The 13,113-nt window shown below is 40.7% G+C and overlaps 1 protein-coding gene across 1 annotated transcript in view; it reads left to right on the top strand.

Moving 5' to 3' along the window:
• Positions 1 to 13,113, top strand: part of LOC101968337 (uncharacterized) — a 312,858-nt gene that overhangs the window by 79,034 nt on the left and 220,711 nt on the right. Inside the window, exon 9 of the mRNA XM_005327522.2 lies at positions 127 to 360. Coding sequence (XP_005327579.2) covers positions 127 to 360 — 234 coding nt within the window. The remainder of the gene's footprint in view (positions 1 to 126; positions 361 to 13,113) is intronic.

Below are 13,113 nucleotides of genomic sequence, written 5' to 3'. Positions count from 1 at the left end.
TACCTGACAATTACAGGTTGAGTAAAAATAATTGTCTACTTTTTTCCCCCCTGAGAAGCCCATTGTTGCTAATTGTGTGGTTTTACCCAGTTCCTGTGTAATTCAAGAACTCCACCTTTTATGTAGGTGCAGCAGACTCAGGCACCTCAGCCTCTTCAAATACAGATCAAATGCATCAGGGGTCTCAAGGACAAGGCTCCACAAGGCTCTTACCTCCTCAAAGTGTCCCTGCTTGGCCGACCAGGGGGCTGTGCCTTGCAGTGGTGTCCAACAGAGGAGCTGAAGACCAGAACACAGGCAGTTAGGCATAATGGAAACTTCTATGATGTGAGTCTGCATTTCCACGAGAGCCTTCACGTGGTAAGCTGACCCTCTGTGCACACATGGCCCCTTCTTTTTAGTTAACCTTCTATTCTTTCTATCTATGCATATTTCATCAGTGTCTATGTAGCTTTAGATCATGAAGTTTGTGTAATAAAGAGTAAACATTCTTCCCTACACGCATGCGTTCATTCAGCTAATGTCCAATAAGCACTCACAATAGGCAAAGCATGTTTATGGATCATCTTAGACATCTTAGACCCAATGGAAATGCCTTTCTTATTGATCAAGAACATATATCATGAATTTTTAAAAATCTAGTCCTTCCCCTTTTCAGGATTTGCAAACTGAGAGCTCACTGATGTGTACATGGTGTGTATAATATATGTGCTTATGTGAAGGCAACTAGGGCTACTGATTATAGGTGACAACCAGGCTTTGGGTAGGAGAGACATTGGAGGGACTGTATAGAAAATAAATGATAGAGCCAGGCGTGGTGGTGTGTGACTATAATCCTAGTGTCTCAAGAGGCTGAGGCAGGAGGATCTCGAGTTCAAAGCCAGCCTCAGCAAAAGTGAGGAAGCAGGGCTGGGGATGTGGCTCAAGTGGTAGCGCGCTCGCCTGGCATGCGTGTGGCCCGGGTTCTATCCTCAGCACCACATACAAAGATGTTGTGTCTGCCAAAAACTAAAAATAACTATTAAAATTCTCCCTCTCTCTCTCTCTCTTAAAAAAAAAAGTGAGGAAGCAACTCAGTGAGACCTTGTCTCTAAATAAAATACAAAATAGGGCAGTGGTTCAGTGCTCCTGAGTTCAATGCCTGGTATTCACCCCCGCCAAAAAGAGAGAGAGAGAGAGAGAGAGAGAGAGAGAGAGAGAGAGAGAGAAAGAAAGAAAATAAATGATGGATGTAGGCATATACATTGACCAGGAAGAGGGGTTCCAGAGAAGATGGATGAGACTATAGAGTGATCCTGGATGCAGGGACTAGAGCAGGGGTCAGAAGGAAGGCTCAACCCTATCTGGGGGTCGGGGATGGACAGGGACCTCCTCCACAAGAGACAAGAAAGAAAGGGGACTAGATAAGTCCCAGAATTCTCGTCTCATGCCAGTGCATTGGATACTGGGCACAGACACAAATATAAAATTTCCTTTTATTAACCTGAATTACTAAAAATAAAATAAAGAATCAATATAGGTATCCCAGGATGATATGCAAGAAGAAAACAATTTTTCTCAAAACTAGAAGTGTGCTTTCTTTTCCCATTTTCTATTAGGTCTTTTTATTTTAAAACTAATTTTATCATATGGAATTTAATTAAGGGTGTTATATGTTTCTCATATGAATATATTCTTCTGATAGTGTATCGTATTTTTTTCTGTCTGTGGAATGACCAACTGAAATATAAATGGTAAAATGTAGCTGTAAAATTGAGCAATTTTGTAAGGTAGGTCTATAAATAATAAACATATGGGGGTAGATGGCAGAACGCGATTGCCCCTGGACCTGTGTGGAGGCGGTGTGAGAGCTGGAATAAAGAATTGCTGTTTGAGAGAGGGGTGAGGAAGATGGCGGCGAAGGGAGTGCATCACCCCAGTGCGCCGCATCACTGAGCCAGTGAAAGAAGATATGAAACGGCTGAAGGATATCTTGTTGGGAATTTCCAGTGAAATTGAGGCGCTACAGAATCTAATAGACAGGTTTCCATTGTGCGAGGTTCGGCAGTGGGAGCTCCATTTCTCTGCACGGAGGGTCGCATAGCCTGATAGCTCCGCGGCGGGTTGTCTGCGGCGCGCGCTGGGGATCGGCAGGGAGCCGGAGCGGGAGAACAGCGAGGAGAGGGAGAACAGCGATACGGATTCGGAGGGCTCCTGCCAGCGATACATCGGCAGCGCTTGGTGCGGAGTTCCGGCTTGAGACAGAGGAGAGAAGCGGCGGTTCCAGTCACCGGTCTGACCACGGAGGACGGCGGCCTCCATCTTGGAGAGATGATGTAATCATCCCATTGTTCTGCTGATCTCAGCTCATTCAGCTACGGAACAGGTGAATTCAGGCTGGTATTTGCCTTCGTCTAGCAGACAGATTTCTTGCTCAGGATCGGGACTAGGGATCCTGTGGAGAATACTCTTGAAGGCTTGTGCCTGGCAAGGCGTGCGCCGGGCACTGAGCGGCGGGACTTGGGTTCCCGGGACTTGGGTTCCCGGGGCTAACCGGGCCCAGGTCTGAGGAATCTGCGGAGACTGCCTGTGAAGGCGAGCTCCGAGTGGAGCGTGCGCTGAGCTTGGGGCGACTGGGTTCTGACTCCCGGGACAGTTTTGGCCTGGGGCTGGGGAACCCCTGGGGTCGCTCGCTGGGGCCAGCTCCCAGCGGAGAGAGTGTATCTGGTTCGGAAAGGCGGGGTTCTTGCTACCTAAGCTGCTTTGGCCCAAGGCTAGGGAACCGGCGGTGATTGCTTCTCGGCCAGGGTCCTGCTGGGTGCTGTGAGGGCAGAGTGGAGCTTCCACCTGCGCCCAGAGCAGGCCAAGTGACCCGCCGGCGTGGTACCATGAAACCCCAAATGCAGCTGGTGCTGAAGAGAGAAGCCGCCCACGCCTAGAATAGGACCAGCGACCCACTGGCAAGACAGGCCAGGTAGCTTGCCAACGTGGTGGACACGTAACACTGAGGCAGTCGCGTCACACTGGTTGGAGTGGGGGTGGAGCAGGGTCGCCGCCCGGGTCCGGAGGGGGCTCAGCGACCCGTTGGAGAGGTAGTCAGGTACCCCCATTGGGAGTGGGGGCTGTGCAGAACTGCGACCCACCGGCCTAGAGGTCTGCCAGCGTGGTAGACACGTCACACCAATTGGAGTGGGGGCACAGCAGAGCCGCCACCCACATCCAGATTAGGACCAATGACCCCAGGGTGTGGTAGTTACGTTACCACAATTGGAGTGGGGTCAGAGCAGAACAGCCACCAGTGCCTGCAGTGGGGGCAGACCTGCGACCAATTAGCGTGGTAGACAGACCACCCTAATTAGGGGAGGAGCACAGCCACTACCCACCCTGCAAGGGAGACTTCCCAACTATACAAGAGCAATATAAATAAATAGGAGGTAAATTTCAAAAACACAACAGTTGCACCAAGCAGGAAGAAACGCGAGCAGTATGAAAAGACAAGGAAAGAAAGGTCCACAATGCAGGTCAACTCAACTTTAGAAGAGGTAATAGCTGCAACAGACGGAATGTCAGATAAAGAGTACAGGATATATATGCTTCAGATGATCTGGAGTCTCAAGGAAGACATGAGACAGCAAAATCAGACAATGAAAGATCACATTGACAAACAAATCCAGGAAGTAAAAGATCAATTTCACAGGGAGATAGAGGTAATAAAAAACAAACAAATTGAAATCCTGGAAATGCAGGAATCATTAAACCAACTTAAAAACTCAATTGAGAATACTAACAGCAGATTAGATCACTTAGAAGAGAGAACATCAGACAATGAAGACAAAGTATTTCAACTGGAAAAGAACATAGACAGCTCAGCAAGTCTGCTAAGAAACCATGAGCAGAACATCCAAGAATTATGGGACAATATCAAAAGACCAAATTTAAGAGTCATTGGGATACAGGAAGGCACAGAGCTCCAAACTAAAGGAATAAACAGACTATACAGTGAGATTATACAAGAAAACTTCCCAGACTTGAAGAATGAGACAGAATCACAAATCCTAGAAGCCTACAGGACGCCGAATGTGCAAAATCATAAGAGATCCACACCTAGACACATTATAATGAAGATGTCCAACATACAGAATAAGGAGAGAATTTTAAAAGCTGCAAGAGAAAGAAAGCAGATTACATTTAGGGGCAAACCAATCAGGATAACAGCTGATCTCTCAACACAGACCCTGAAAGCTAGAAGATCCTGGAATAACATATTTCAAACACTGAAAGAAAATGGGTTCCAACCAAGAATCGTGTATCCGGCGAAATTAAGCTTCAGGATAGAAGATGAAATTAAAACCTTCCATGATAAACAAAAGTTAAAAGAATTCGCAGCTAGAAAACCATCTCTTCAAAAAATCCTTGGCAAAACATTACAGGAAGAGGAAATGGAAAATAACACTGAAAACCAACAATGGGAGATAGGACAGTAAAGGGGGAAAAATAGTCAAAGAGGATAACAAATCAGGTTTAGAAACATCAATAAACAAATATGGCTAGAAGAACAAATCATATCTCAATAATAACCCTAAATGTTAATGGCTTAAATTCACCAATTAAGAGACACAGGCTAGTAGAATGGATCACAAAACATGACCCAACAATATGCTGCCTACAGGAGACGCATCTGATAGAAAAAGATATTCATAGACTGAAGGTGAAAGGTTGGGAAAAATCATACCACTCATATGGAATGCGGAAACAAGCAGGAGTGTCCATACTCATATCTAATAAAATAGATTTCAAACCAAAGTTAATCAAAAGGGATAAAGAAGGACACTTCATACTGCTCAAGGGAACCATACACCAACAAGACATAACAATCATAAATATATATGCCCCAAATAATGGTGCGGCTGTGTTTATCAAGCAAACTCTCCTCAAGTTCAAGAGTCTAATAGACCACCATACAATAATCATGGGAGACTTCAACACACCTCTCTCATCACTGGACAGATCTTACAAACAAAAGTTAAATAAAGAAACTATAGAACTCAATAACACAATTAACAACCTAGACTTAATTGACATATATAGACTATACCACCCCAAATCAAGTAGTTACACTTTTTTCTCAGCAGCACATGGAACCTTCTCAAAAATAGACCATATATTATGTCACAGGGCAACTCTTAGACAATATAAAGGGGTAGAGATAATACCATGCATCTTATCTGATCATAATGGAATAAAACTGAAAATCAACGATAAAAGAATGAAGGAAAAATCAAGCATCACTTGGAGAATGAACAATAGGTTGCTGAATGATCAATGGGTTTTAGAAGACATCAAGGAGGAAATTAAAAAATTCCTAGAGTTAAATGAAAACACAGACACAACATATCGGAATCTATGGGACACATTGAAAGCAGTTCTAAGAGGAAAATTCATTGCTTGGAGTTCATTCCTCAAAAAAAGAAAAAACCAACAAATAAATGATCTCATACTTCATCTCAAAATCCTAGAAAAAGAAGAGCAAAACAACAGCAAAAGAAGTAGAAGGCAAGAAATAATTAAAATCAGAGCTGAAATAAATGAAATTGAAACAAAAGAAACAATTGAAAAAATTGACAGGACTAAAAGTTGGTTCTTTGAAAAAATAAATAAAATTGACAGACCCTTAGCCATGCTAACGAAGAGAAGAAGAGAGAGAACTCAAATTACTAACATACGGGATGAAAAAGGTAATATCACAACAGACACTTCAGAAATACAGAAGATAATCAGAAATTATTTTGAATCCTTATACTCCAATAAAATAGAAGATAGTGAAGGCATAGATAAATTCCTTAAGTCTTATGACCTGCCCAGATTGAGTCAGGAGGATATAGACAACCTAAACAGACCAATAACAATAGAGGAAATAGAAGAAACCATCAAAAGATTATCAACTAAGAAAAGCCCAGGACCGGATGGGTATACAGCAGAGTTTTACAAAACCTTTAAAGAGGAACTAACACCAATACTTTTCAAGCTATTTCAGGAAATAGAAAAAGAGGGAGAACTTCCAAATTCATTCTACGAGGCCAACATCACCCTGATTCCGAAACCAGACAAAGACACTTCAAAGAAAGAAAACTACAGACCAATATCTCTAATGAACCTTGACGCAAAAATCCTCAATAAAATTCTGGCGAATCGGATTCAAATACATATCAAAAAAATTATACATCATGATCAAGTAGGATTCATCCCTGGGATGCAAGGCTGGTTCAATATACGGAAATCAATAAATGTTATTCACCACATCAATAGACTTAAAAATAAGAACCATATGATCATCTCGATAGATGCAGAAAAAGCATTTGACAAAGTACAGCATCCCTTTATGTTCAAAACTCTAGAAAAATTAGGGATAACTGGAACATACCTCAACATTGTAAAAGCAATCTACGATAAGCCACAGGCCAGCATCATTCTGAATGGAGAAAAATTGAAGGCATTCCCTCTAAGATCTGGTACAAGACAGGGATGCCCTCTCTCACCACTTCTGTTCAACATAGTCCTCGAAACACTGGCCAGAGCAATTAGACAGACAAAAGAAATTAAAGGCATAAAAATAGGAAAAGAAGAACTTAAATTATCACTATTTGCAGATGATATGATCCTATACCTAGCAGACCCAAAAGGGTCTACAAAGAAGCTATTAGAGCTAATAAATGAATTCAGCAAAGTGGCAGGATATAAGATCAACACGCATAAATCAAAGGCATTCCTGTATATCAGTGACAAATCCTCTGAAACAGAAATGAGGACAACTACTCCATTCACAATATCCCCCCAAAAAATAAAATACTTGGGAATCAACCTAACAAAAGAGGTGAAAGATTTATATAATGAAAATTATAGAACCCTAAAGAAAGATATAGAAGAAGACCTTAGAAGATGGAAAAATATACCCTGCTCATGGATAGGTAGAACTAACATCATCAAAATGGCGATATTACCAAAAGTTCTCTATAAGTTCAATGCAATGCCAATCAAAATCCCAATGGAATTTCTTGTAGAAATAGATAAAAGAATCATGAAATTCATATGGAATAATAAAAGACCCAGAATAGCAAAAACAATGCTAAGCAGGAAGTGTGAATCAGGCGGTATAGCGATACCAGACTTCAAACTATACTACAGAGCAATAGTAACAAAAACAGCATGGTACTGGTACCAAAACAGGCGGGTGGACCAATGGTACAGAATAGAGGACACAGAAACCAATCCACAAAACTACAACTATCTTATATTTGATAAAGGGGCTAAAAGCATGCAATGGAGGAAGGATAGCATCTTCAACAAATGGTGCTGGGAAAACTGGAAATCCATTTGCATCAAAATGAATCTGAACCCCTATCTCTCGCCATGCACAAAAGTTAACTCAAAATGGATTAAGGAGCTTGATATTAAATCAGAGACACGGCATCTGATAGAAGAAAAAGTTGGTTATGATCTACATACTGTGGGATCGGGCCCCAAATTCCTCAATAGGACACCCATAGCGCAAGAGTTAACAACTAGAATCAACAAATGGGACTTACTCAAACTAAAAAGTTTTTTCTCAGCAAAAGAAACAATAAGAGAGATAAACAGGGAGCCTACATCCTGGGAACAAATCTTTAATCCACACACTTCAGATAGAGCCCTAATAACCAGAATATACAAAGAACTCAAAAAATTAGACAATAAGATAACAAATAACCCAATCAATAAATGGGCCAAGGACCTGAACAGACAGTTCTCAGAGGAGGACATACAATCAATCAATAAATACATGAAAAAATGCTCACCATCGCTAGCAGTTAGAGAAATGCAAATCAAAACTACCCTAAGATACCACCTCACTCCAGTAAGATTGGCAGCCATTAGGAAGTCAAACAACAATAAGTGCTGGAGAGGATGCGGGGAAAAGGGCACTCTTGTTCATTGCTGGTGGGACTGCAAATTGGTACAGCCAATTTGGAAAGCAGTATGGAGATTTCTTGGAAAGCTGGGAATGGAACCACCATTTGACCCAGCTATTCCCCTTCTCGGTCTATTCCCTAAAGACCTAATAAGAGCATGTTACAGAGACACTGCTACAACGATGTTCATAGCAGCACAATTCACTATAGCAAGATTATGGAATCAGCCTAGATGCCCTTCAATAGATGAATGGATAAAAAAAATGTGGCATTTATACACAATGGAGTATTACTCTGCATTAAGGAACGACAAAATCATAGAATTTGGAGGAAAATGGATGGCATTAGAGCAGATTATGCTAAGTGAAGCTAGTCAATCGTTAAAAAACAAATACCAAATGACCCCTTTGATATAAGGGGAGTAAACAAGGACAGGGCAAGGACGAAGAGCTTGAGAAGAAGATTTACATTAAACAGGGATGAGAAAAGGGGAGGGGAGGGGAGGGGAGGGGAGGGGGGATAGTAGAGAATAGGACAGACAGCAGAATACATCAGACACTAGAAAGGCAATATGTCAATCAATGGAAGGGTAACTGATGTGAAACAGCAATCTGTATACGGGGTAAAGTTGGGAGTTCATAACCCACTTGAATCAAACTGTGAAAGATGATGTATTAAGAACTGTGTAATGTTTTGAACGACCAACAATAAAAAAAAAAAAAAAAAAAAAAGAAAAAAAAAAATAATAATAAACATATGGTACCATCATTTACCTCCAGTATCTCAGAAGAAAACAGATTTTTAATCTTAGCTGTTCACCACCTTAACTTTTTAGGTATCCAAGACCCTTGAGGATGCTGACTCTTTTTTTTTCCCCTCTTCTTTTGTTTTTCTTACTAAGCAAGGACTCTATAGTGATTTGTGAAAATGGAAAAAAAAATAGTGTCAACAAAATAAACACAAAGTCCCGAATGATCACTCTGTCATTTAGAAGTTGATAGAGGTCAAAAGAAAAAAAAAATCCAACAAAACAAATAAATGCTAAAGATAGCCAATTGTTGGGAGTCGTGTACTAAGTGGGTTTTTAGCGAATGTCAAGGCTTAGCCCTAAGCCGTATCCATTACCAGCCTCAGTCATGGCTTGGGGATCTGACAGTGATGGTGGAGGGGACCCCAGAAGCCTCTTTGAAGCAGGGACTTTAGAAGAATTCATTTCCAGGAAGAGTTTTTACTCAAGAACCAGAAAATCCTCAGTTGGCTCATTTTTAAAATGGGTAGAACGGTGCCTCCTACCACAGGCCTCTGGGAAATGCCTGGGCCAACACTTGTGGAAATATATAGTGAGAATTCAAAATCTTCTTTTATTATTATTGTTATAATTATGCTGTCTCTTTGATAGTGAAGCCCATAAAGTTTTACCCACTGGACTATTCTTTTAATTAATATGATAAATGCTTATATTTCAGATAGCATTCAAATTAACCTTTGGTTGAGAACAATGTAGGTTAACAATTTTTTTTTCCCTTCAATAAGTGATCCCAAAGGCCTTGTTAAGAAGCATGGGGTATATGTGCGGGGTGTTAGTCCAGGTTGGTTATGGAGACCACGGTTCCCTGGGGAAGCCATCGATTGCTAGAAGCAGAATTTGAGGACAGGTACAAACAGGCATCTGGGTCGTTCATCCCAAAGCTGAGGTCTTGGCTCTCACCATGTGCCGAAGAAATTTCAGGGATGTGATGGTAACTGAGATCTTAGTTAATCATTTTTAAAAAGGATCCCATCCGCATCTAATAGAAAATTACATTCTTTTTGGTATGTTTCAATCAAGCACCCCAAATTTTAAAGCTTAGACTTAGTCTACGAAAATTGTCATTCAACAAACTTGTGGGCTGGGGTTGTGGCTCCGTGGTAGAGCACTTGCCTAGCACATGTGAGGCCCTGAGTCCAATCCTGAGCACCGCATAAAAATAATAAAATAATAAAGGTATTGTGTCCATCCACAACTATAAATAAATAAACAAGCTTGCTTTTAAGCGCCATCTTCTAAATAATTGTTTTATACTGAAAAGCCATATAAGTTGCCTTTATTATTGCTAATTGTTTCGGTGCCCACCACCCTAGGACTCCTATTAAAATGTGAACTTGGAGAGCAGGAGCCACATGTGTTGGTATCTTTGCTTTGTTGAGGATGCTCTGTAAGCTGTTGAATGACTGGACTAGAGTGCTGTGGTCTGGATATTCATGCATTAAAGACTTGATCCCCAGAGTGGTGCTATTGAAAGGTGGTCAAACCTTGTTCAGGGAAGCCTAGTGGGAGATCCTTAAGTCACTGGGGTATGACCTTGAAGGGGATTGTGGGAATTGGTCAACTTCTCTCTTTTTGCTTCCTGATTCATGAAGTGAATGGTTGTGCTATGCTGGGCATTTCCACCATGGTGTGCTGCTTCATCAAGGCCCAAAGCAAAGGATACTCCCAAAGTTGGAGTGGAACCTCCAAACCATGAGCCAAAATAAACATTTGTTTTTTTATAAGTTAATTACCTCTGGCATTTTGTTATAGTGATAGAAAGCTGACTAATACACAGGGCTTGCTATAAATAGAATCCCAGGAGAGACTGGAGAATAAAGAGCTCCATCAAGGACATCTTCAAGGGGAGGTGCAGAGTTCCTAGGAGACTGAGGTTGAAAAAATGTTTACAGTGTTAAAAACAGCATGTAGTGATAAACCAAAGCTGGCAATTGCTTCAACAAGAAATTCATTTCCCTTTCCTGCCAAATAGAACAAAAAGTGTCTTAAAACAACAACGCCCAATTTTCTTCATTTTTGTCAAAAACAAACAAACAAAAAATAATCACTTCCTGCCACTGTTAAGGAAAATTTACTCTTTAGCAGCCTGCGCAAAGGTCACCGAAACATCCATCCCTTAATATCACCTAGCAAAATCCTGGATCCCCAAAGAAATACACCACACTATTTCACATTCAGTGTACCTAAGAAAAGCACAAAATTCAAGACAAAAAGAAAAACAAGAAAAGCACCAAAACATCCAGAGTTTGACAGGAAAGAGAAGTCATCTGAGGCTTTTTGCTTTCAGAATAAAAATGCTGTTGCTCAAACTCCTGTTCATTCCACTGGGCTCTACCCAACTACATCAAGTGTTTTCACTAACCATACAATTGTGCCTGCCAGTCACTCTGCTGGCAGTGTGTGGGAGACTGACAGTTCAAACGGCAAGTTTTCAAGCAGTGTAATTTTGTAACAGTAAAAGTACACTCAGGAAAAACAAAAATGTGCATTGTGTATATAATTAATATAGGGACATTTATGATACTTACTTCACTGCATTTAAAATACAAGTCAAAGACAGGTCCGTCTCTATTCTCACCTCATGGGTGGGAGACATGGTCTTCCCTCAGGTCATTGGAGAGTGCAAGGCATTGTCCGGATGGTAATTGGAGAAAGATGAAAATCTACTTCTGTGCATAGTTGGAGAACCGAGGAGGCGGTACCCAAATGAACAGGCAAGTCCTAATTACAGGGAAGCCTTAAGTCTGAGGAGGTTACTTTGCTAATGGACCTGGCGATAACGAGGTTCATTGACATCGTGGGGGGGGCGCTTATCTTTGGCATAAGCCTGGGCCAGGAGGCAAACACTTGAAGTGAAGCTGACAGGTTTTTGAGAAGGCTTTTGAGGGACACAGCAGCTCTATGGGTAAGCTCTAAGGTGAACCCCTTCTGGCCTCCACAGTGCTGCTTCTGGATACTCTTGCTTGGTTCTTGTCCGTCTTAGCATGGATCTTCCTGTATTGAGAGACAGAGGTGATTAGATGTCATGAGTTAACTGACAAGCCTCAACACCCGCCCCATGGTGTCAGCTCCTTTACTTCAGTTATCAACCATAAGAATCAGATTAAATCAAATTCATTTATGGACTCTCAGCTTAGGGCTCTTTCACTTTGAATGTTGTGTTGCTTGAAAGATGTTTTTTTTTTTATCTCATTGAGTACCAGAAATTAAGAGGAAATTATTGATTTTATTTGTTTAAAGACACTTTGAAAGATTTTAAAGAACTCCTTGGTAGAGAATGTTTGGAACCTATTGTCTTCTGACCTCCATCTTGGAAACATTTCAAATAGAAACACACTACCTTCTGACAGTATTCATGGATAACCAATAGATTTAAATCTTTGGGAAGAAATAAGCAAATGATCAAACTTTTTATTTTGTTTTTTTGATGAAGTTAAATGTATAGGTTAGTTTAGTCTACCATCCTGGCAGAATTGGGGGTTAAAAGCAATATTTCACTCTCAGATTTTGTTCTGTAAACACCTGTAAATTCCTGATAAGATATGAGAAAAAGGCTTTCAGATGGCTAAACACTCAAAAAATGAAAAGGATCTCATGGGGTACCAGAAATTAAGAGGAAATTGAAAACTAGAAAGAGCTGTGGTAACCTGGGGCTATGGCCGAGAGGGGAGAAATCAGGATTACCAATCTTGCCAATCTAAAGGACTCCATCTTCATGACCAGTCAAGAGAGGAGCCCCTGGGCTGATTAGATATGCAATGTTGAAAGAGAATTTCTTGCATAAATTTAGGATAATCAGAATGTGTCCAAAAGGGATAGGGTAGAAAAGTATCTGCCCATTATACAGAGATACAAATCTCCATTCGATAAATAAAATCAAGAAACAGGGTTTTCTCTAAATTCTTTTAGAATTATATTTCTCTTGATAATATTTAATAGATACCTGTAATGGAAAAAAATGTAGTTGAAATTAAATATTCAAACAATCTATAATATGTAAGATTAGACCCTCTGGATGGAGAACTAATGATCTGGAAGGTAAATCAGAAGCCATTTCCTAGAGGGCAGTAGTAAAAGATAAAGAAATGGAAAAAGTGAAGTGATCTGAAAACATATGTAAGAGAAGCTTCTAACACAAATATTATGCAATTTCCAGAAGGAAAGAATGAGGGGAAGATGTTATAATGTAGTGGTACCCCTCCTCCACCAATGAATCTTAATTAAGCCTCTCTAGAGAACCTCACCATAATTGATCTTGTTAACAGAGTATCAGCAAATATCAGCAAACATTTCTGCAAAAAGTTCAGTGTGGTTAAACTTCCTATTTCCTGTTGCTCTGTCTTGCAAAATCTTAGTCTAACTGCAAGACTTTATTTTACT

This window comes from Ictidomys tridecemlineatus, chromosome 8, assembly GCF_052094955.1.
Source record: "Ictidomys tridecemlineatus isolate mIctTri1 chromosome 8, mIctTri1.hap1, whole genome shotgun sequence".
NCBI classification, from domain to species: Eukaryota; Metazoa; Chordata; class Mammalia; order Rodentia; family Sciuridae; genus Ictidomys; species Ictidomys tridecemlineatus.
The sequence above is the reverse complement of the archived record's forward strand: the minus strand, read 5'-3'. Positions and strand labels throughout refer to the sequence as shown.